At 36.8% G+C, this 25,706-nt stretch overlaps 1 protein-coding gene across 6 annotated transcripts in view; it reads left to right on the top strand.

Annotated features, from left to right (window-relative positions):
• The window catches only part of LOC128627728 (zinc finger X-chromosomal protein-like), a 51,493-nt gene extending 43,846 nt beyond the window's left edge, over window positions 1–7,647 (top strand). For 2 of the 6 annotated variants that reach the window (XM_053667200.1, XM_053667176.1), the window contains 5 exons: window positions 1,499–1,648; window positions 1,836–1,979; window positions 2,329–2,481; window positions 2,962–3,105; window positions 4,056–7,646. In XM_053667200.1, the coding sequence (XP_053523175.1) occupies window positions 1,540–1,648; window positions 1,836–1,979; window positions 2,329–2,481; window positions 2,962–3,105; window positions 4,056–5,236 (1,731 nt within the window). In that variant the 5' untranslated portion in view covers window positions 1,499–1,539 and the 3' untranslated portion in view covers window positions 5,237–7,646. Of the gene's footprint in view, window positions 1–1,498; window positions 1,649–1,835; window positions 1,980–2,328; window positions 2,482–2,961; window positions 3,106–4,055 lie in introns of all 6 variants that reach the window. The other 4 variants (XM_053667186.1, XM_053667174.1, XM_053667199.1 and 1 more) reach the window with 3 other exon arrangements.
• Window positions 7,648–25,706: the final 18,059 nt, after the last annotated feature.

Genomic DNA, 25,706 nt, shown 5'->3' with positions numbered 1-25,706 from the left:
TTTGTTTTGTCAGATAAGATAGTCATTCAACTTTTTTAAACTTCAGTTTCCTCTGTTGTGTACAGTGTTGGCATGTATTTTGACACTTTTCTTATAGACTTACTATAGCCAGCATGTAGTAGTCAATAAATATTAGCTGTATTTTTATTATCATCATCACATTTTTAAAATAATTATTTGTTACCTGCTTTTCCTGTGAATTACAAATCTCTTTGAGTCCAAGACTTTCTCATATTTGTTATCTCACTACCTAGCCCGGAGTCTGACTTATAGTTGTGATTCTTTGTTAAATTGAAAAAAGTATGCAGCCAAAAGGGTACCTACATCTATTTTTAGGAATATGGAAAAGGAAAAGGAAAGGCTTGATGAGGGTATTAAAAACAAGTAACATCATTAGTCTTCTTTTCTGATATTTGGTTTTCTCCACTATATGTTTTTAATGTTTTTCTCTGTCAGGCCAGTTGTATCTAGAGTAGAGAGAACATTTCTTCAATGGTTGTCTGTTATGCTTATCAGTAAATCTAACTTTGGTGGTAAGATAAATTGTATTGACTGACTAAGTTTTCTTCTTAAACTATTTTGTGCCACTGGATGATCATAAGTGAATGAAAAAGGTTTCTGTTATGTGGAAATTGTATTTTTGGTGTTTATTCTGATTCAGTCTATGATTTTGATAATACTTTTTACTTGAGTTAATTTTCCAAACCCTAAGCATAATGCAATGCTATTTCCTTGGCTACTTTTATAAAGTGTGAAATATAAAATGTTTCGTAGTCTCTACAAGTCTCTTTTTTCGAATTGTCGGTCTTTATTGGTAAGAAATGGTAGGTTTCTTATTTTTTTCCTGAAAATTATAAAATAGGCAGCCAGCATTAAGGTATGCAAGAATGTCTTTAAGTATACATGGCTGCATTTGTGTATAATGACTCATTTTTTTAATGAAATCATTTGTGTTATGTGTATGTATATATTATGTGTGTATGTGCAGTTTTATGTTTAAACAATTTGATGTGTACTTTCGATGCATACACTAAATATTGCAGTGTTTCTGAAAATAATATTTTTATATTTAAATAAATTAAAATGGTAATATAAACCAATAAGAAAATATTGAGGTAAACATTAGTACTAATAAAATACTTATGTTATATCTTAATTTTACTACCAGAATATTTTTCCCAAGATTTTTGAGATTATCATATTGCTTATACCTAATGAGTATATCTTGGGATAAAATAATCATAATCATTTTATTAATCTTTTTAAACTTTCAATTAATTTTCTGTTAAAAGACTATCATGTGTTTTAAGTAAAGTGTCTGTTACTTTACTGTCTCATCCTACTTTTAGAAGACCTTCAAAATATATCCACTACTTTCTAAATCCAGTTTTATATGAGTTGAGTTAGAGATTGTATTTGTGAAAAGAACTTTTGAAAATAGTAATATTTTATTTTAAGTATCTGCTATTAATTTGTGGTTTGTGTCTTTTCTTTTTAGTGGATGATACTGACAAAATAGATCAGAATGGTTCTTCTGAAATGACTATAGACACAGAGTCAGAAATCAGTTCTTGTAAAGTGGATGGCACTTGCCCTGAAGTCATTAAGGTGTACATTTTCAAAGCTGACCCTGGAGAGGATGACTTAGGTAAGAGGAAACCTTCAGTATGTTATATATCCTTATTAAACACATCAACCTAAAGAAAAGTAGTAAAAATAATAGATTTCCAATGTACTTATATAAATTGTTGGAAGAGGTAATTATTTGTTAAAATGATACTGGTGAAAATTAACTTTCCATATGAATTCTTGGAGCTGTCATTTTTTTGTGCTAGGTGGCACTGTAGACATTGTGGAGAGTGAAACTGAGAATGAGAATAGAATTGAAGTACTAGACCAGAATGGCAGTATACGTGTGCCAAGAGAAAAGATGGTTTATATGACTGTCAGTGACTCTCAACAAGAAGATGAAGATTTAAGTAAGTAGGTGGACTTTTTCTGGGAAACTTTTATATATCTGTATCTTTTTAATTTAAAATGCAAGTATATTTGAATAAAGTAAACAACTGCTGTAAGCATGTTTTATATTCTTTATGTGAAATTGTAAAGAACCTCAGTTACTTTATGTGTCTGATGTCACTTGAAAAAGAAATTATGGTGGAAGCAAAACAATTCAACAAATCTATAGACCATTTGTTCAATGAAAATAATGTTTTAGGTATGTAGTATTTGAATCTTTTTCTGTTTGTTGACAGAATTGAAATAAGAGGTCATGTGTGATGTCTTATAAACTTGGTCCTAAAAGTGTCTTACTAATTTTGTAATTAGCTGTTGCAGAAATCACTGATGAAGTGTATATGGAGGTGATTGTCGGAGAGGAGGATGCTGCTGTTGCAGCAGCAGCTGCTGCTGTTCATGAACAGCAAATTGATGACAATGAAATGAAAACCTTCATGCCAATAGCCTGGGCAGCAGCTTATGGTACGTGACACAGCTCAAACTCTTCATAGTTCTTTTTTTTTTTTTTCATAGTTCTTGAATATAAACTTATAATTGAAAATAGTTTCTATATATAGTCTTTAAGAAATAGGAAATGCTAGTACAGTGAGTTAAGAAAAAGAGGAGGAAGCTTACATAGTTTTTTTCCCATTTAATTTTAACAAGAACTTCCTTTATGTCTGTTTTATATAAAATGTACATAGGCTTTCAACCTGCATTTCTTTATCTTGATTATAACTGGCCTATGACTTTATAATTTGAATCACAGTAAAGTATGTTCATGGGGCAAAATGATGTTAGATTTGAAGGTAGTTATTTCTTACAGTCTTCTCTATACATATGGCCATAAATCCATTATCTAGATGGAAATTTATCATTGAGTATGATGACCTTACTTTTCATTCCTGTAGTTAATAAGTTAATGTATAATGTATAATTTTGTTTTTTAATGCACATTGTTAGGTAATAATAATTCTGATGGAATTGAAAACTGTAATGGCACTGCAAGTGCTCTCTTGCACATAGATGAGTCGGCTGGGCTTGGCAGACTGGCTAAACAAAAACCAAAGAAAAGGAGAAGACTAGATTCCAGGCAATACCAAACAGGTGAGGGCAGATGAGTTCCACATCGTAGTGTGCTTTATGGAAGTTCAGTGAAATTAGTATGTACCACAGAGGTGGTATAGTGTGTTTTAGCTAATTAACTACCATGTATTTTGTGTATTGAATTGATAAATATATTTTAAGAATTCAGTGATATCCATGAATGATAACCTTGGATAAGAATAAGTTGTTTTGCATTCAGACATTCAGGAAAAAGAGTTAAAACCTTAGGTTATTTTAGTGGAAATGAAAATAAATTCCTGAAATATGTTTGTTAGCTTTAAGTGAATATATATAAAGAATTTGTTACTGTCAGCATAAAGTAGGCATCATTTACAGAGAAGTAAGACAAATACTTTGGTTATTTATTAGACATACACTTTTGTAACATTGTGTATACTGATTTGGATATCAAAATTTTTCTATAGTTGAGTTAAATGTGTCATGGAATAAATAAGTTTTCAGTGTTGAACTTTTTTGAATGATTTACATTAGATATTTAAATTTAGCTTTAAATTTATACAGTGAAATTGGTATAGTCAGACTGAATGAAGTTTCTAGACCATATTCTCTCTCTTTTCTTTAAGAGATTTTATTTTAAAGGGGGGAAAGGAGGGAGAAAAAGAGAAAGAGAAACATCAGTGTGTGTTTGTCTCTTAGCATGCTCCCAACCAGGGACCTGGCCTACAACCTAGGCATGTGTCCTGAGTTGGAATTGGACCAATGACCCTTTGATTTACAGGCTCACTCTTAATCTACTTAGCCACAGCAGCCAGGGTTGGACCAGATTTTCTTTATTACTAGATTACTGTATGTTGTTTGTTGAAATAAAATAAAAGTATGTTAATGTAATTTAGGAGCACTTGTCCAGTGGTGTGTAGAATATACACTTTATATTCTTGAAGAAATTAGAACAGAACTTGTTGTTCTCTCATGTTTTTTTCTTTTCTTAGCAATAATAATAGGCCCTGATGGACATCCCTTGACTGTCTATCCTTGCATAATTTGTGGGAAAAAGTTTAAATCCAGAGGTTTTTTGAAAAGGCATATGAAAAATCATCCTGAACACTTTACCAAGAAGAAGTATCACTGTACTGACTGTGATTATACTACCAACAAGAAGATAAGTTTGCACAGCCACCTGGAGAGCCATAAGCTGTCTGGCAAGGTAGAGAAAGCCATTGAATGTGAAGAATGTGGGAAGCGTTTCTCTCACAGTGGGGCTTTGTTTACTCACAGAATGGTGCACAAAGAAAAAGCCAACAAAGTGCACAAGTGTAAATTCTGTGAATATGAAACAGCTGAACAAGGGTTATTGAATCGCCATCTTTTGGCAGTCCATAGCAAGAACTTTCCTCATATTTGTGTGGAATGTGGTAAAGGTTTTCGTCACCCATCAGAGCTCAAAAAACACATGCGAATCCACACAGGGGAGAAGCCATACAAATGCCAGTACTGTGAATATCGGTCTGCAGACTCTTCTAACTTAAAAACACACATAAAAACTAAGCATAGTAAAGAGATACCATTTAAGTGTGACATTTGTCTTCTGACTTTCTTAGATACCAAAGACGTGCAGCAACATGCACTTATTCACCAAGAAAGCAAAACACACCAGTGTGTGCATTGCGACCACAAGAGTTCGAACTCAAGTGATTTGAAACGACACATAATTTCAGTTCACACGAAGGACTACCCCCATAAGTGTGACATGTGTGATAAAGGCTTTCACAGGCCTTCAGAACTCAAGAAACACGTGGCTGCCCACAAGGGTAAAAAAATGCACCAGTGTAGACATTGTGACTTTAAGATTGCAGATCCATTTGTTCTGAGTCGCCATATTCTCTCGGTTCACACGAAAGATCTTCCCTTTAGGTGTAAGAGGTGTAGAAAGGGATTCAGGCAACAGAATGAGCTTAAAAAGCATATGAAGACACACAGTGGCAGGAAAGTGTATCAGTGTGAATACTGTGAGTATAGCACGACAGATGCCTCGGGCTTTAAACGGCATGTTATTTCCATTCATACGAAAGACTACCCCCACCGTTGTGAGTACTGCAAGAAAGGGTTCCGAAGACCTTCAGAAAAGAACCAGCACATAATACGGCATCACACAGAAGTGGCCTCACCCTGACATTTCTACAGATGTTTGGAGAGATCCTGTCCTTAAAGTAGAAAATTGATTTTAAAGCCTGTTAGTCTTGTATGTGAATAAGATATACATTACATTCATTTATACTGTGTACAAATAAAATATTGCTTCTAGTTGACTTTTTTAAAACATTATTTCATAGGGAATTCTGTTTTTGTTTTTTTTTAATGAGGGCAAAGTAGCAACAATCAAGTTCTTTTATTTAAATAATCCCTGATCTTACATTGAATGTTTAAGTCTTAGAACTTTATTTATTTTATTTACTTTATTCACTTTGATGGTACTCTTCTCAGACTACTTAAAGATGAAAAATGATGAAATTGGGGACTCTAAAAGTGATGGTTTGGTTTTGTTTCCCTATGAATTTTTCATGTTAATATATATCTGCTGAGTGGGAGATACTACTCAGGTATAATTATAATATGAAAATCATTTCCTTTTAGTATTTTGAGATCACATGACAATGATGCTACCGAAGAGAACTTTGGTAGACTTGTATTTAATTTTTATTTGGTTTAGCAGACAATATGCTTCCTCTGACTGACTTTGTAAGTGTTTACATACTGTCCATATAACACACTTAAAAATTCTTACTGAAAGGTTTTGATTACTCTTGTTTTCTTATGTCTATCTATACTGCTTTTCTTGGAAATACTTGTGTTCTGCAAATGAGACTTACTATGAACTAAGGTTTGAAAAATTTTTGAGGTAAATTGTGGTCATAGGGTTTTTTGCAACTGGATGTGAAAATGTATTCTAAATTTAATATGTGCTTCTCTGTTGCTTATTTTACATACATATACACAATGCCAATTTTGTCACTGCTGAAAAGTATTAAATGTACAACAAATGGGAAGATCCAGGGATATAAGGAAAACCATTTTTGCACACTTTCTATTCATAGAGATTAAAATTCAAGTGTAGGTTCAGAAAGAAAGACTCATTTTTAAAGACTAAAGGTAATCTTTTATTTTGACTAATTTTGGTAATTCAGAAAAGAAGTTACTTCTACATAAAATATGTTCTTAACAATTTTAGTGTCACAACTTAATTACTAGTTTTGAAAAGCTCATGACTATTCAGACATTAATATCGTTTCTCAGTGAGAAGCCTGGAAAAAGATACGTCTTTTTACAAAAGTAGGGTGTACTTAGGAAGCAGTGACTTCATGTACTAGAGAATTATACAAATTATACTTGACAGATTCACCCTGCTTTTTTCAGCAGTTAGCAGAGTTGGAAAGATTTAACACAACTGTTTTTTAAGAACTTATTCTTTTAGAAGATAAGGTAAAGGTGTAATGCACATATTGAAAAATGTGAGGCTTTATTTGGAATCACCAAGTCTTTCACAGTTTTTTCTTTTTATTTGAAAGTTAACATAAATAGTCATAAATGTAGATGGAAAATTAATTAAAATAGTACTGGGTTTTGTTAATACAGGTTACTTAAATTGGCTAGGGCACTTAAGGAGATTTGAAATTTGTATTCCCTCTAATAGCTACAATGCAACTCCTGTTAAGGTGCTGCCATCTACTGCTGTGATGTGTTTACCTTTTGCCTTTGTGCCGCTAATACTCATATTCAGAAGTTATATTTATTGGGTAAGAAATCTAATTCTTTGGTGGTTTTGAGAACTTATGAAGGCTAGATTAATTTAGTTCCAAATCAGATGTTTTAGACACATACTAATTTAAACCTAAAGCCAACCAAAGCCACAGAAAGGATTTTTGGTACCTCTTAAGCCCTTTTGGCTCTTTCATATATCCCCTTTTTAGTATTCATCCATGGTCCTGTTCTTGAAAACTCTTATTTTTGTGTGTGATAATTTTTAAAAAATCTCCCAAGAAATTGTTTTCCCTGAAGTAATGTAGAAGAAAATGTTTAAATGAAAGTTTACATTTAAAACAAGATAGCTATTTATATTTTTAAAATATACTTAACAAAACATGTTACATACTTTATTTTCTCACAATCTGAATTCATGCACAATATTTTTGTTTTGTTTTTAGCACAGTATTGAAACCTTTAAAAGGTATTTAAATTTTGGTTTAGTGAATATAAAGCCTTTAACAAAAAAAATTGTTATTGTTCTTACTGGTATGTATTGATACTAGTTGTAGGCTATTTTATTTCTTAAAACAATTTGATTAGCAAAGCTAAGAAATTGGATGTTTCTGTTCAATGTTTTAAAGAGGTCCAGATTTATACAAGAACATAATTTATTGTTATATAGAAATAGCTTATTAAATATTATGTCTTCCTCTGTACACATTGTAAAATACTTAAATTCATACAGAAAAGAATGACACTATTGTAAATGTGTACTTGAGATTAACATGCAAAAATAAAAATTAGAATATTTTTATGCAAATCACTGTCCAGTGTATTTGATACTAGTTAACAATTTAATTTCCCTGATGCGTTACTATATTAATATTTTAATTTTTTAATTATTTTTCAAGTACTGTTGTTGCCATTTTTCCCCATGACTTGGACACACTTCACCTACCCCTCCTCCAAAACTCAGTTCTACATCCCATTCACTTTGTCCCTGGGTCTTTTATGTGTGTTCCTTGACAAACATTCCCTTTTGTTTCTCTCTCTATCCCTGTCTCTCATCCCATCTAGTTACTGTCAGTTTGTTCTTTGTGACTCTGGCTCTGTTTTGCTTTCTGGTTTGTTTTGTTGCTTAGGTTCCACTTATAGATGAGATCATGTGTTATTTGTCTTTTACCAATTGGAGTATTGTACTTAGCATAAGCATAATGGTATATTTCCAGCCATAGAATTTCTGGATCAACAGGCAGTTCCATTTTTAATTGTTTTGAGGAAATTCTATACTCTTTTTCTATAGAGCCTATATTTGTATTACAGTGTACTAGGGTTCCCTTTTCTCCATACGCTTGCTAGCACCTGTTTTTGCTTTGTTTATGATGGCCACTCTGACTGGCATGAAGTGGTATCTCACTGTGGTTGTAATTTACATCTCTGTGATGGCTAGTGATACTCAGCATCCTAGTATATCTCTGGGCCCTCTCTGTGTTGTCCTTGGAGAAGTGGCAGTTCAGGTGTTCGTGTACTTCTTAATTGGATATCTGATTTCCTGGAGTGGAGTCATGTTGGTTCTTTATATATTTTGAAGATCAAATACTTCTCTGAGGTTTCACTAGCAAATATTTTCCCCTATTGTGGGTTACCTTTTGTTTTACTGATGTTTTCTTTAGTTGTGCAGAAGCTTTTTAATTTCATGAAGTCCCATTTATTCTTTCCTTTATGTCCCATGTTATATAGAATATATGGGTGAAAATATTGCTGTGTGAAATACCTGAGATTTTCCTGCCTATGTTCTCTCCTAGGACTTTAATGGTGTCGGGACTTGTATTTTACTCTTTTCTACATCTGAGTTTATTTTTGTGTATGGTGTTAAGTTGATGGTTGAGTCATCATTTTGCACGCAACTGTCCAGATCTCCCAACACCCTTTGTTGAAGAGGCTATTTTTACTCCATTTAATACTTTCCCCCCTTTTTAAAAATATTAATTGACCATAGACATATGGGTTCATTTCTGGGCTCCCTATCCTGTTCTGTTGATCTATGTGTCTGTTTTATGATAGTGCCTGACTTAATTTTTTAACACAGTGCACTTCTAATACAGTTTGATATTAGGTATCGTGATCCTCATACTTTGTTCGTGTTATTTGGGGTCTTTTACAGTCCCCTATAAATTTTTTAGATACTTATTCTATATTGTTAATACATGACATGGGTATTTTAACTAGGATTATGTTGACTATAAATTCCTTTCTTTAGTATGGACATTTTATGATATTAATTCTTTCAGTCCATGAATACACTGTGTTCTTCCATTTGTTTGTGTCTTCCTTAATTCCTTTCTTCATTATTGTGAAGTTGTCTGAGTACAGGTCTTCTACCTCTTTGGTAAGGTTTATTTCTAGGTACCTTATTCTACTTGTTGCTCTAGTGAATGGGATGTTTCCCCTGATTTCTGATTTTGATACTTTGTTGGCATAAAAATGTCTTAGATTTCTGAATACTGACTCTATGTCCCACTATTTTGTCAGATTCACTTACTAAGTCAAGTAGGTTTTAGTGGAGTCTATACAGTTTTCTATGTATGCCGTCACAAACAGTGACAGTTTTACTTCCTGTTTTACAATTTGTATGCTTTTTATTTCATTTTCTTGTCTCATTTCTGTGGTTAGGATTTCCAATGCTATGTTGAATAGAAGTGGTAAAAGTTGACATCCTTGTTTTGTTCTTGATCTTAGTGGAAAAGATTTAAGTTTTTGCCCATTGAGTACGATGTTTGCTGTAGCTTTCTCATATGTGGCCTTTATTATGTTGAGGAATGCTCTCTCCACTCCCACTTCGATGAATGTTTTATTATAAATGGGTGCTGTACCTTATCAAATGCTTTTTTTGCATTTGTTGATATGATCATGATTTTTGTCTTTGCTTTTGTTGTGATGTATTATGTTTATTGATTTGTGAATATCGTACCATTCTTTGGGATGAATCCCACTTGATCATGATGTATGGTCTTTTTAATATATGAATGTGATTTGCCAATATTGTGTTGAGGATTTTAGCATCTGTGTTCATCAGTGATAGTACCCTGTAGTTTTCTTTGTTGTTTCTTTCTCTGGCATGGGGATTGATTACGATATTGCTGGCCTCACAGTAAGAGTTTGGGAGTCCTTCCTATTCTTAGATTTTTGTAATGGTCTGAGAAGGATAGGGGTGAGCTCTTCCTTAAATGCTTTGTAAAATTCTCCTGTGAATCTGTCCAGTCCAGAGCTTTTGTGCACTGGGAGCTTTTTCATTGTTGCCTTGATTTTGTCAGCTGTTACTGGTCTGTTCAGATTTTCTGCTTCATTTAGTCTTTGAAGATTATATTTTTCTAGAAATTTGTCCATTTCACCTAGGTTTTCTAATTTTTTGGTATATAGTTCCTTGTAGTAGTTTCTTACCATTCTTTGTATTTCTGTGGTGTCAGTTGTAATCTCTCCTCTTTCATTTCTGATTGCTTTTATTTGGGTCCTGGTTCTTTTTTTTCTTGATGAGTGTGCTTAAAGTCTTGTCAATTTTATTTATCTTTTAAAAGAAACAGCTCCTGCATTTATTGATGCCTAGAATTGTGCTTTTAGTTTCTGTGTCATATCATTCTGTTCTGATCTTGGTTATTTCCTTCCTTCAACTTGCTCTGGGCTGTCTTTGTTTTGTTGTTCCTCAAGTTCTTGTAGGTGTAGGGTTAGGTTGCTTGTTTGAAATGTTTCTGTCTTTTTTAGGTAGGCCTGTATCACTATGAACTTTCTTCCTAGGACTGCCTTTGCCATGTCCAATAAGTTTTGGGTTGCTGTGAGTTCATTTTTGTTTGTTTCCAGAAACATTTTGATTTCTCCCTTGATCTTATTCTTTATCCACTTATTGTTTAATAGCATGCTATTGAATCTCCATGAATTTGAGTGTTTTTCAGTGTTTTCCTTGAGCTTGGTGTAAAGTTTCAGTCCCATATGGTCAGAGAAAATGTTTGATGTGATTCCAAATTTTTTAAATGTGCTGAGGCTTGTTTTGTGCCCTATCATGCGATCTGCCTTTGAAAACATTGCACATGCAACTGAAAAGAATGGGTACTTTACTTCTTTGGGATGAAAGCCTCTATATATATCAGTTAAGTCCATTTGATCTAGGACATGGTTCAGTGCCACAGTATCTTTGTTGACAGTTTTGTTTGGAAGATCCATCTATTTTTAACAGTGGGTCATTAAAATCCCCAAGTATAATTGTGTTTCTGTCAGTATCTTTCTTGAAGTTTGTCAACATCTTCCTTATGTATTTGGGTGCTCCTGTGTTGGGTGCGCATGTATGTGTACAATGTTGATGTCTTGTTGATGGATTCTCCCCTTGAGTATTATGAAGTTACCTTCTGGGTCTGTTTTTATCACCCTTGTTTTAAAATCTATTTTGTCTGATAGGAGCAATGCTGCCCTGGCTTTTTTTCCTGTCCATTTGCTTGGAATAGTTTTTCCAACCCTTCACTGTCAGTCTGTATAGGTCTTTTCTTCTGAGGTGGGTGTGTTATAGACAGTGTTTGTGTGAGTCATGTTTTGTTATCCATTCAGCTATTCTGTGTCTTTTGATTAGACTGTTTAACCCATTAACATTTAAGGTTGTTAATGATAGGTTTTTATTCATTTTTCCTCCTTTTTACCTGTGTTTCTCTTTCTATTTTTCTTCCCCTTCTTTTTATACTAGTACCTTTATCATATCTTGCAGTGCTGGTTTGGTGGAAATGTATTCTTTCAGCCTTCTTTTGTCTTGGAAACTCCTTATTTGTCCTTCCTTTTTAACTGAGTGTCATGCTGGTTAGAGTAGTCTTGGTTGCAGGCCTTTGTTTTTCATTACTTGAAATGTTTCTTGCCATTCTCTTCTGGATTAGAGTTTCTGTTGAGAAATCTGCTGCTAGCCTTATAGAGCCCCTTTATATGTTACTTCTTAGTTCTCACTTGTTCTTTTAGGATCTTTGCTTTAAAACTTGGCAAAGTTTTCAGATTAGGCATTTTGGGGTTCCTCTTGATTGGTACTCTGTGTGCCTCCAGACCTTGCTGTTTTATTTTACCTCTCCAGGTGTGGACAGTTTTCTGTGGTTATTTTAAACATTGTTTCTATCCCTTACTCATTTTCTTCTCTTTCTGGTATTCATATGATTTGAATGTTGCTGTGTTTCAGTTCATATTATCCTGCAGTTCCTTTAAGCAATATTCATATTTTTTTAGTCCTTTTTCATGCAGTTGCTCTACCGTGGTGTTTCTTTCCACCTTGTCTTCTGGCTTACTAATTTGGTGTCTTATGCAGCCTGCTTGTAATTCCTGCTAGTGTGTTTTTTATTTAGGAAATTGTGATTTTTCATTTCTTTTTGTTTTTTTATAGTTTCTATTTCCTTTTTCATACTGTTGTAGTTCTCATTCAGTTCCTTGTAGTTGTCTTTGAGTTCCAGGAGCATCCTTATAACCATCCTTTGGAAATTTTATATTTGATAGTTTGCTTATACCTCCACTGGTTTAGCTCTTTTAGTGGGGAGTCTTCCATTACTTTTAATTGAAGGTTCTGTTTTGTCTCCCCATTTTAGGTGACTCTTTTTGTTTGTTTCTGCACTTTCTCATGTTTCGCTTTGCTAGCTTTTTGTAGGGGAAATTCTATGATAGGAATTCTGTGAGGTTCAGTGGTATGGTCTCTTGATATCCCTGTCTGGATTTTCTAGAGTTGCCTTTTCTTTTTTGTGTGTGGGCTCTCTTGTTGAACTTGGGATTTTGACCTGTTGGTGGTTCCTTTGTTGGTGAGGGGTGTTTCCCAGCAGGTATATTGGTCTTCACAGTTCCCACCTACTCTTGTATTTAATTGTGCAGGGAGGAGCCAAATTAATTAGGACAGCAGGAGAGTATTCTGTGGGATTTAAAATACTAACATGTATAGAAGACATAGGAGATCCTTTGGATAAGTACAGTGTTAACTCTGATATTTCACCCAAACTAGCCATATTTCATAAGAAGTGAAAAAGAGATGACTTGTTAGGGGGTGGAAGGAGTATGAGCTGAATCCAGAAATGAGTGCCTTTGTGTCAAAGCTATATAGTGAGAGTAAAGGATAGAAAATAGACATAGTGTGTGAAAGAATAGGGTTCACAACAACAGTAATAAAGCTCAGGAAGATGGTGAAATAGGCTAATACTGGGAGTGGTGCTGCATAGTATTATGGTTATATGGAACAACAATTATTTACAATAATACTGGAACAACAATAATATGACAAGAGATATATGTGACATTAATAACAAAAATAGAAAGTACATGACCAAGAGTAGTGTGATACTGGAACATGAGTGAAGTAAAAGAAGGAAAATTAAAATACAATATGAAAGAGAACAAGGAAACCAGCCAAACAATGCAGTTAAACAAAACAGAGAAAACTTAATGGAAGTTCTCTAGAATAGGAGAGTGAAATTTGTCTCTTTCTGAGTTGCTGTTAGCCTTGTATTCCTTCTTTGGATCTGTCTCTGGACTCTTTGCAGCTTCAAGTCTTATTTTCTCACTTGTGGGGGGTGGGGAAGCCTCCTGCTGACTTTAAACCCACCAAAAGGATCTGCTTTTTTTTCTGGGTGCTGCAGGCTTAGCTTTTCTCCCTTTATGGCTTTGTGAGGATGGGGCGTGGTCTGTGCTTCTATATTTACAGTTGTCCATGCTTCAGCCCAGGTTCTTCATGCATTGCTGGGCCCCCACTGTCCATCTGCACCAGGCTGGTGCCTGTAGTACACATGAGGTGCACTAATTAGGGGCAACTCACACACCACTTTCTCCCTCTTGGCTTGCCTAGGTGCTGTACACTCCCAGAGTCTCTCTTGGGTGATTTTGCACCCCCACCAAGTTAAATCTTTCTGGGGACAGTTAATTCCCTGAGCCCTGCTGCCTTCTGAATGGTCCATGCGGTATGCCTCCTTCTCTTCTCTAGCCAGACATGGTGAGAAGCAGCTTGGTGGGAGAGTTCCTTAAACAGCCACAGCAAGGCTTTTTTTTAGTAAAATTCTCTTAAGTCCGCAGTTTTTAAGAAGGGTCCAGCTTTTTACACAATTCAACTTTCTAACCAGTCTGAGAATTACCTGGGTCAGGGTCCATTATAGCCCAATTGTTCTCCCTTCTCCAGATGTCCCAGCTCCCCAGTTCCTTTGGTAATGAACTTGCCAGCATTCAGTGTCCTAGCAGGTGAACACTGCCTCTGTGCATCTCCCACTTTGTCTTTATTCCCCTCAGCCTTTTCAAGCATACAGGTCCAGATCCTGGTGCTACTCTGTCATCCCTTTTTGGTAGGGGAGGCAGCTACTGATTTGGCTCCCCTCCAAGGATCTTGTGACAGGTGGCAGGACAGGCACCGAAGCAGCTTTGGTCCCTGCACTGGTCCCACGGCCCTTACCATCACAATGCAATCTCCTTACTGTGTTTCAATGTCCTCTATAGTTTTGGCCTCCAAACTTCATATGAGCTGGGATCCCTTTGGCTGTTCACTCTGTTCCTCAGAAGATTGGCTAGGTGTTTACCTGTGTATAGGGGGAAGAGGGCTCTACTTTTACCTACCTTGCTGCCATCTTGATTTTCTGTTGATTCTGGGTGATAGTTATTTTGTAATTTGCTTGTAATTTATGTTGTGGTTGTGCAAGGTAATGAGCCATGTTTACCTCTGCCTCCGTCTTAACCAAAGTGTCTCTGTTAGTTAATTTTTAATGTTTTAGTATCCAGTTCTTGTTTGAATGCACACAATCACACTCCTAATCTGCCTTTTCAAGTCACACAGCCTATATAGCAAAATAAATAAGTAGTTTGAATGAATTAACACAGAGCTTGGTGCAGTTGAGAAGGTTGCTGTTTCCTACCCATGTTAGTTTCGTCAGTAAAATGATGACAGAGTATATTATCTCATACAGTAGTTGAAATGATTCAGGAAAGCTATTTTAGAAAAATGTCTGGCAAAGTAAGAACTCAGTAAATGTTCTTAATAATGGGGAGAGATAGTTCATTTGTCTGTGATGGCAAGAGAAATTATTAATCAGCTGGTGGTCCTTCCTTCAAGAATACCAATCTTGCACATTTGTGTAGCAAGTTTCAGTTTCAAAGTACTTTGTTATCCATTTAGTATCTTTCTATGTACTAATCACCATGGCTATCTTTTAGGTATTTAGGACTTACTGTGTCCATTTTGCTGACCAGAAACATAACTAGATTGGTTAAAACAGTTGCTCCAAACATTTCATCTGGAACACATAAAATTCATGATGTCATATCTCAACCCTTTGACAGGCATTAAGGTAGATAAGTAGAGCTATATGTAATTGATATGAAAAGGTATCTCAAGTATTCTTAATGAGAAGTATTTAATTCCATATTTACTCTTTACACCAAAAATCTATATGTGCCATTGCATGCATGAAGTTGTCAAAAGCCACATGGGAAAATGTTAGTTAACCGTGGAACTTCAGGGTAGAAGTCTTTAAAATTTACTCAGATGTATTTTTTATTGAATTTATTACACTGATATTGGTTAACAAAATTATATAAATTTCAAATGTATGATTCTGTAACACATGATATGCATGTTGTGTGTGTTCACCACCCCAAGTCAAGTCTCTGTCCATCGTCATATATCCCTCTGTATTCATTTTAACCTCCTCTAGCCTCCCTACTCCCAGCAATTACCACATGGTTGTCCATGAATTTCTCTTTATTTTTTGGCTCAATCCCTTCACTCACCAACTTAGCCCCCTCATCCCTAATATCTATGAGCCTTTTCTCTGGGTCTGTCAGTATTTTGCTTGTTAGTTCATTTTTTTTTTAATATTAAATTTTATTTAGTTACTTTTCAAGTACATTTTTTTTTTAACTATTTCTCCCATCCCACCACCCCCCCCCGCTCGGTCTCCCCCCTCCCTCCAATTTCCACCCCCCGCCCAGTCCTCATCTCTGTGTCTTTCATACTTGTTCCTCAAAATCCCTCCCCATTTTTCCCCTTAAGTTCCCTTCCCTCTCCCCTCTGGTCGCTGCCCACTTGTTCTGTATTTCAGTGTCTTTGTTTTTATTCTGTTTGCTTGTTTGTTTTATTCTTTAGCTTCCTGTCAAAGGTGAGATCATATGGTATTTGTCCTTCAATGCCTGGCCTATTTCACTCAGCATAATGCTTTCCAGTTCCATCCATGTTGTTGCAAATGGTAGTAGCTCCCTTCTTTCTCTCTGCTGCATAGAATTCCATTGTGTATATGTACCACAATTTTTTGATCCATTCATTTACTGATGGGCACCTAGGTTGCTTCCAACTCTTGGCTATTGTAAATTGTGCTGCTATGAACATTGTGGTGCATAGGTTCTTTGAAATTGATGTTTTAGAATTCTTAGGATATAATCCCAGCAGTGGAATTGCTGGGTCAAAAGGCAGGTGAATTTTTATTTTTCTGAGAAAATTCCATACTGTTTTCCGTAATGGTTGTACCAGTCTGCACTCCCACCAACAGTGAACTAAGGTCCCCTTTTCCCCACACCCTCTCCAACATTTGTTGTTTGTTGCTTTGTCTATTATAGCCATCCTGACTGGTGTAAAGTGGTATCTCATTGTGGTTTTAATTTGCATCTCTCTGATAGCTAACGATATTGAGCATCTCTTCATGTGTCTCTGGATATTCTGTATGTCCTCTTTAGAGAAGTGTCTGTTCAAGTCCTTTTCCCATTTTTTAATTGGGTTCGATGTCTTCCTAGAGTGGAGTCGTGTAAGTTCTTTGTATATTTTGGAGATTAAACCTTTGTCTGAGGTATCATTGGCAAATATGTTTTCCCAACAGTTGGTTGTCTTGCTAATTTAATACTGTTTTCTTTAGCTATGCAGAAGCTTTTTATTTTGATGAGATCGCATTTGTTTATTCTTTCCCTTATATTCCTTGCTCTGGGGGACATATCCGTAAAAATATTGCTGTGTGGAATATCTGAGATTTTCTTGCCAATGTTCTCCTCTAGGACTTTAATGGTGTCACAACTTATATTTAAGTCTTTTATCCACCTTGATTTTATTTTGGTGTATGGTGTAAGTTGGTGCTCAAGTTTCATTTTTTTGCACGTAGCTGTCCAGTTCTCCCAACACCATTTGCTGAAGAGCTGTCTTTACTCCATTTTATGTTACTACCCCCTTTGTCGAATATTAATTGACTGTAGAGGGTTGGGTTGATTTCTGGGCTCTCTGTTCTGTTCCATTGGTCTATGTGCCTGTTTTTATGCCAGTACCAGGCTGTTTTGATTACAGTGGCTTTGTAATACAGTTTGATATCAGGTATTGTGATCCCTCCTACTTTGTTCTTCTTTCTCAAAAGAGCAGCTGCTATTCGGGCTCGTTTATGATTCCATATAAATTTTTGAAGTGTTTGTTCTATGTCTGTGAAATACGCCATTGGTACTTTAATAGGTATTGCATTGAATCTGTATATTGCTTTGGGTAGTATGGACATTTTGATGATGTTAATTCTTCCAATCCATGAACACGGTATATGTTTCCATTTGTTTGTGTCTTCCCTGATTTCTTTCTTCAGCGCTGCGTAGTTTTCTGCATACAGGTCTTTTACCTCTTTGGTTAGGTTTATTCCCAGATATTTTATTTTTCTTTTTGCTATATCGAATGGGATTTTTTCCTTGATCTGCTTCTCCTGATTCATTGTTTGTATACAAAAATGCCTTTGATTTCTGGATACTGACTTTGTATCCTGTTGTTTTGCCAAATTCATTAATTAGTTTGAGCAGTTTTTGGGTAGAGTCTATAGGATTTTCCATGTACACTATCATGTCATCTGCAAACAGTGACAGTTTTGCTTCCTCCTTTCCTATTTGGATGCCTTTTTATTTCCTTTTCCTGCCTGATCGCTGTGGCCAAAACTTCTAATACTATATTGAATAGAAGTGGTGAAAGTGGACATCCTTGTCTTGTTCCTGATCTTAGTGGAAAAGGTTTTAGTTTTTTCCCATTGAGTATGATATTGGCTGTAAGTCTCTCATAAATGGCCTTTATTATATGGAGGGATGTTCCCTCTATTTCCATTTTGCTGAGTGTTTTTATCATAAATGGGTATTGTACCTTATCGAAAGCTTTTTCTGCATCTATTGATATGATCATGTGATTTTTGTCTTTGCTTTTGTTTATGTGATGAATTACATTTACTGTTTTGCGAATGTTGAACCATCCTTGCATCCCTGGGATGAATCCCACTTGGTCATGGTGTATATAATCTTTTGGATATATTGTTGGATGCGATTTGCCAATATTTTGTTGAGGATTTTAGCGTCTATGTTCATCAGTGATATTGGCCTGAAGTTTTCTTTCTTTGTTGTATCTCTATCTGGTTTTGGAATTAGGATGATGCTGGCTTCATAAAAGGAGTTTGGGAGTTTTCCATCCTTTTGGATTTTTTGGAATAGTCTGTGAAGAATAGGGGTTAGCTCTTCCTTAAATGCTTTGTAAAATTCTCCTGTGAATCCATCTGGTCTGGGGGCTTTTTGTGTGATGGGAGTTTTTTGATTCCTGCTTCAATTTCTTTTGCTGTTATTGGTCTATTCAGGTGTTCTACTTCTTTTCATTGAGTTTTGGGAGATTATATTTTTCTAGAAATGTGTCCATTTCCCCTAGGTTCTCAAATTTCTTGGCATACAGTTCTTCATAGTAATTTCTTACAATCCCTTCTATTTCTGTGGTATCAGTTGTAATCTCTCCTCTTTCATTTCTGATTGTGTTTATTTGTGTCCGTTCCCTTCTTTTCTTGATGAGCCTACTTAAAGGCTTGTCTATTTTGTTTATTTATTCAAAGAACCAATTCCTGGATTCATTGATCTTTAGAATTGTACTTTTAGTCTGTAGGTCATTTAGTTCTGCTCTGATCTTACTTATTTCCTTCCTTCTGCTTGCTTTGGGCTGTTTTTGTTGTTGTTCCTCGAGTTCTTGCAGGCGTAGAGTAAGGTCATTTGTTTGAAATGTTTCTGTTTTTTTTAGGTAGGCCTGTATTGCTATAAACTTCCCTCTCAGGACTGCCTTGGCTGTATCCCATAAGTTTTGGGTTGTTGTGAGATCATTTTCATTTGTTTCCAGAAACTTTTTGATTTCTTCCCTAATTTCATTCTTGACCCATTCATTGTTTAATAGCATACCGTTCAATCTCCATGATTTTGGGTGTTTTGGGTTTTTTCCTTTGGGATTGGTTTCCAGTTTCAGTCCCTTATGGTCAGAGAAAATGCTTGGTATGATTTCAATATTCTTGAATTTGTTGAGGCTTGTTTTGTGCCCTATCATGTGGTCTATCTTTGAGAATGTTCCATGTGCATTTGAAAAGAATGTGTATTTAGCTTCTTTGGGGTGAAGAGCTCTGTATATATCAGTTAGGTCCATTTCATCAAGGGTGTTGTTTAATGCCGCAATGTCTTTGTTGATATTTTGTGTGGAAGATGTGTCCATTTTTGATAGTGGGGTGTTCAAATCCCCCACTATAATTGTGTTGCTGTCTATATCTTTCTTGAATTCCTCTAAGATTTTCCTTATATATTTTGGTGCTCCTATGTTGGGCGCATATATATTTATGATGTTAATGTCTTCTTGGTGGATTCTTCCCTTGAGTATTATGAAGTGACCTTCTGGGTCACTCTTTATGGCTCTTTTTGAAGTCTATTTTGTCTGATATGAGAATTGCTACCCCAGCTTTTTTTCTTGTCCATTTGCTTGGAAAAAGTGTTTCCAGCCTTTCACTTTTAGTCTGTGATGGTCTTTTGTCCTGAGGTGGGTCTATTGTAGGCAGCATATGTGTGGGTCATACTTTCTTATCCATGACGCTATTCTGTGTCTTTTGATTGGAGCATTTAAGCCATTTACGTTTAAGGTTATTATTGATAGGTACTTATTCATTGCCATTTTTGTACCTATGTTCCTCTCTGTCCGTCTCTTTTCCTTCCTTTCCTTAAAGCAGACCTTTTAGTATTTCTTGTAGAGCTGGCTTGGTGGCAGCAAATTCTTTTAGACTTCTTTTGTCTTGGAAGCCCTTTATTTGGCCATCTATCTTGATTGAGAGCCTTGCTGGGTAAAGTAGTAGCCTTGGTTGTAGGCCTCTGTTTCTCATTACTTGGAATATTTCTTGCAATCTCTTCTTGCTTGGAGTGTTTCCATTGAGAAGTCAGTGGCTAACCTTATTGGGACGCCCTTGTATGTTATTTCTTTTTTCTCCCTTGCTGCCTTTAAGATTCTCTCTTTGTCTTGGAAGTTTGCCAGTTTAATGATGATGTGTCTTGAAGTGGGCCTGTTTGGGTTCCTCTTGAATGGGACTCTGTGTGATTCCTGGATTAGTGTGACTTTTTCTTTTATCAAATTAGGTAAATTTTCTCTCATTACGCTTTCAAATATGTTTTCTATCCCTTGTTCTTCTTTTTCTCCTTCTGGTATTCCTATTATTCGGATATTATTACATTTCATGTTGTCTTGCATTTCTCTTAATCTCTCTTCATTCTTTCTGAGCCTCTTTTCCCTTTCCTGTTCTTTTGTGAGATGGTTTCTACTTTGTCCTCCAATTCACTAATCCGATCTTCTGTTTCATCCACCCTCTTTTTAATGCTTTCCACTGTGTTTTTTAATTCAGAAATTGTATTCTTCATTTCCTCTTGGCCCTTGCTAATAATTTCCATTTCCTTTTTCATGTTGATATAGTTCACAGTGAGATCATTGTAGCTTCCCTGTAGTTTCTGGTAGCTGATTGTGAGCTCTTTGAACTTCCTGATAACCAGTGCTTTGAATTCAGTATCTGATAGTTGACTTGCCTCTATTTCATCTAACATTCTTTCTGAGGATTCCTCCTTTCCTTTCATTTGGGGATTGTTTCTTTGTCTTCCCATTGTTTGTGAGACTCTTCTTGTTAGCCTCAGCTTCTTAGATTATTCTGTTTTGACACCCTGGGTTCATGATATGAACTTTTGTGGTGGAATGCCTGTGAATTTCAATGGTGCAGCCTCTTTTGGTTATCCTGTTGTTCTCTGCTTCCACCTACTCAAATATGCAGCAACTTGTGGCTTCTCTCCTATAACAATGTGCAATTTGTCTCTCTGACTCTACTATTGGGAGGCCTGTTCTGTGGGTCCAGCTCTGGTCTTTTCATATTTTCAAGTTGATTGTGACTCTTGTGGGTAAAAGAAAGAAATGGTAAGGAAAGAAATAAAAGGAAGAAAGAAAAAAATGGTAGGGGAATGGAAGAAAGAGCAATAAGTTTAGAAAGAAAAGAAAAAGAAATAAAACAGAAAATCCGGGAAAAGAGGACAAAAGTATGGAAAGATGAAACAGTAATAAAGTTTAAAAGAAATAACAGATTACTTTAAAAAAGCAAAAAGATAAAAGGAATGGAGAAGGAAGAAAGGTAAAAAAAAAAGAATAAAAATAAAGTAAAAAAACAAAAATCAAAAAACGCACAAACAAAAATAATCTCTGAAAAACAATCTCAGAAAAGGAAATGTCACTTGTTGGCTTCAAACTAGCCGAACCGGTTTTTCTGGTTGCAGTTGGCTGAGAGCCCATTGATGTGATTTTTTCAGCCAGCCCCTCTCAGGATCCAGACACTTGGGGCCTCTCCCCCAGCTCCCTACAATGGGGAACTGGGACTTTCTCGCAGCGCTCCCCTCCCAGGGGTTACTGCCATAGTCTGGTTTGCTGTGTTTGCAGGCACCTGCACCAGCCTAGTTGCCTGGTTCCCTCGGGATTGAGCACAGGCCTGCCCCCGTTTAGTTGGGAAGCCCCAGACCCTCTGCCCAATCCTGGGTTTGCTGCCAAGCTGGGTGTGAAGCAGACCAGGCTGCCGTTTCTACTGGATTCAGAGCCCCAGGCTGCACCTCTGAGTTCTCCTGGGCTGGCAACCACAGAGTCTTTGGTTGGGGCCCTTTGTCCTCCGCACCCTCTCTGTAAACTCTATCGAACAGGTCTCTCCTGGCCCCCCACCTTGCTTTGCCAGAAAGGGAGGGGGTTGAGGGTCTCAGCTCTTTTCCCAGGACCCCTCAGCGTCCGGGGCTTCCAGATAGTCTGGGGGGGTAGACTGGCAGCCGGGAGCCGATCTGAGGACTGGGCGCCGACCTAGAAACTCTGTGTGCTCGTCATGGCGCGCTGCGTGGTGTGTATCCCTTCTGCTCCTGTGATTGTCTGGGTCCCCTGGCCAACCTCTCGCAAAAAAAAACCTAGGGATGTAGCAGCACCACGCCGGGCACTGGACCCAGCACTGTGTGCCGGCTGAAATCTCCTCTGCTTCCCTCTGGTTGGGTCTCTTGGCCAGTCCGGGCCTAAAAATCCTAGGGAGGGAGCTTTCTGGGCGCTGAACGTTGGCCTAGGCGCCCTCAGGCACTTGCCCAGACACACTGCGTGTGGAGCGACTAGTTCCTCAACTTGCGCGCTGGCTGAAGTTTCTTCCACACCTCTTTGCCTGGGCCACTGGGCCTGCCTGGCAGAAAAATTCCAGGGAGGGAGCCGTCTGGGCGCTGAACGCTGTCCCAGGCGCCTTTAGGCACTCTCCCAGACACAGTTCCCACCAGGCGCTGAACCTCCGAGCTATGCTCAGACTGATCTCACCTCTGCTCCCCTCTGGTTGGGCCACTTGGCAGGTCCCCTGCCCAAAAATCCTAGGGAGGGAGCTTTCCGGGAGCTGAATGTTGGCCTAGGCGCCCTCAGGCACTTGCCCAGACACACTGCCTGTGGAGCGACTAGTTCCCCAAATTGCGCGCAGGCTGAAATTTCTTCCACACCTCTTTGCCTGGGCCACTCGGCCTGCCCGGTAGAAAAATCCCAGAAAGGAGCCGTCGGGGCGCTGAAGGCTGTCCCAGGAGCCGTGGGCTCTCGCCACAGGGCACTGGTTCCCCTACTCTGCTCCGGCTGTTTCTCCCTGCTCCGTCCCAGAGACTACTGTACCGCTGCTGTCTCCCTACCGTCTGGTTCCTCCGTGACCGATGAGGTTTCTGGTCTCTTATTTTCATATATGCTTGGCAACTGCTGGCTTGCTGGCCTCACCTCCTCCGATCGGATAGGTTTCTGTCTCTTTTGTACTAGGAACTGGTATCTGCTCCGTCCTAGTCCACCGCCATCTTGAAACCCTTCCATTTTGTTCATTAAAATCTACAAGTGAATGAAATCCTATGGTTCTTAATTTATTTCACTGAGGGAAATGCTGTCTGGGTCCATCCATGCTGTGTATTAATGGGTAAGATTTCTTTTTCATGACTTGGTAGTATCCCATTGTTACCCGTTCATCCCCTGACCGCACTTGGCCTGCTTCCAAAACTTGGCAGTTGTAAATAACACTGCAGTGAACATAGGGGTGCATATATTTTGAATTACAGTTTTTTGTTTCTTTAGATAAGTTTCCAGATCCGGAATTATAAAGAAGTTTTATTTTTAATATTTTGAGTTGCCTCTATGTTGACTTCCACAGTGGATACACCAATCTGTATTCCCACAAATAGCGTATGAGTATTCCCTTATTTCACATCTTTGCCAGCACTTATTGATATACTGATAAAAGCTATTCTGACAGATACTATGATATAGCATTGTGGTGTTAACTTGTGTTTTCCTCTGATGATTAGTTAAGTTGAATATTTTTTCTTAATATTTATTGGCTATCTATATGCCCTCTTTTGAGAAGGGTTTATTAAGGCCTTTTACGCATTGAAAAAAAAGGGTTATTTTTATTGGCGTTTTATAAATTTTGGATATTAGACCCTCATTAAATTTATTGGTGAATATGTTCTCCATTCAGCAGGTCTTTTCATTTTGTTGATTTCTTTGTTTTGCAAAACTTTTTAGTTAGAGTTAGTCCTTTTGCTGATTTTTTATTTTATTTCTTTTGTCCTATGGAGACATCAAAAAACAAACATACTGCTGAGAAAAACATAAAATTGTAGTTCCTTTGTTCTTTTCTAGAATATGTAGAGTTTTGAGTATGACACTGAAGTCTTTGAAAGTTTTGAGTTTATTCTTGTGTGTGGTACAAGTAGATGGTCTAGTTTCATTTATTTTGCATATCTGTTCAGTATTTCCAACACCACTTACTGAATAGACAATTTTTATTGTATGTTTTTGCCTCTGTACAGTGTTAATTGACACATAAAGATGAGGGTTTATTTCTCGCTGTTTTATTGATGTATATAAATGTTTTTAATGCCAGTACCATTCTGTTTTGATTACTTCAACTTTGTAGTGTAGTTTGGTATCAAGTTGCATGATTTCTCCAGCTTTGTTTTTTCTCAAGATCACTGTTGCTATATGGGATTTTAGTGGTTCCACATAAACTTTTAGGATATTTATTTTAGTTCTGTGAAATACACCTTGATATCTCGATAAGAATTGCATTGAATCCATAGATTGCTTAGGGTAGTTAGGATAACATGTTACTGATGTTATTTCTTTCTGTCCATGAACATGTTACATGCTTGTATTTATTTGTATTTTTTTTCACTTTTTTTCTTCAGCATGTTATAATTTTGCAAGTTACAGGTCTTTTACATCCTTGGATGAATTTTTTCCTGAGTTTCTAGGCAGGATTTTTTTGTTTTGTTTTGGTTTTTGGAGAGCTTGTGAATGGATTGTTTTCTTAGTTTTCATTTCTGATGGTTCATTACTATATTAAAATGTGTATTAAAATGCAGATGATTTCTCAATATTTATATTGTATCCTGCTACTTTCCTGAATAGACTTACCAGTCTCATAATTTTTTGGTGGACTTTTAGGGTACTTCATATACAGTATCATGTGACTTACAAATAATGACAGATTTACTTCCTTTTCATTTTGGATGCCTTTTATTTTTTATCTGATTGCTGTGGCAAGGACTTTCAGTACTGACTTGAATAATTTTGAGTAGTGAAAATGGGCATCACTGCCTTCTTTCCAACTTTAAAGAAAACACTTGAATTTTTTGCCCATTGAAGATGATGATGACTCTGGGTTTGTCATATGTGGAGGTATGTTCCCTTTATTCTTATGTCTCTGAGAGTTTTTATTACAAATCGGTACTGGATTTATTAAATGATTTTTAATATGTAATCATGTGAATGATTTATTCATCTATTTACATGATCATTTTATCTTCATTGTGTTTTATGGTGTATCACGTATACTGATTTGTGGATATTGTACCTATGTTGTATCCCTACAATAAAGTGAAAGTGCCTTTATTGGTATTTGGATTACATGAGGAAGGTTCTCAGCAAATCATCAGTTCAGAGCAAGGGGTGTTCATCAAACTGATAACCATTTAAACTTGGTGCTACTGCTGGGTGTGAGACCACTTAGCAGATGCGTCCAGGTATACCAAGTCTAGTTGCCACCTTTTGGGTGCTTGCACACTTTATTTATTTATTTTTTTAAAGATTTTATTTATTTATCTTTAGAGGGGAAGGTGGGAAGGAGAGAGGGAGAGAAACATCAATGTATGGTTGCCTTTTGTGCGTCTCCTGCTGGGAACTGGCCTGCAGGGAACCCGCCTGCAACCCAAGCATGTGCCCTGACTGGGAATCGAACCACCATTGTCTGGTTCGCAGGCCCGCGCTCAATCCACTGAGCTATACCAGCCAGGGGCTTGCACAGTTTATGTTGGGGTAGGTGTCTTAAAGAATCATCAGGATGAGACCAGCAGAGTTTATTAGTCTCAGATAGACCAAGAGTTGGCTGTATGAAGGGAAGGCTCTAATCCTAGGGTGTGCCTGAAAAAAAAAATTGGCCCTTGATTTAGAACCATACAACCCAATCTGTATTACATTCTGATAGGAGGAGATGGAGCATTGCAAGGTGGAAATACTAGGAGTTGGAACAATAGAGCCAGTGAGTGGAATTCTTGTGAGTGGGAGATAC

This window comes from Artibeus jamaicensis, unplaced genomic scaffold (genome assembly GCF_021234435.1).
Source record: "Artibeus jamaicensis isolate MK-2021 breed Jamaican fruit bat unplaced genomic scaffold, CSHL_Jam_final contig_1346, whole genome shotgun sequence".
Lineage (NCBI taxonomy): Eukaryota > Metazoa > Chordata > Mammalia > Chiroptera > Phyllostomidae > Artibeus > Artibeus jamaicensis.
This window is presented reverse-complemented; position numbering and strand designations above follow the sequence as displayed.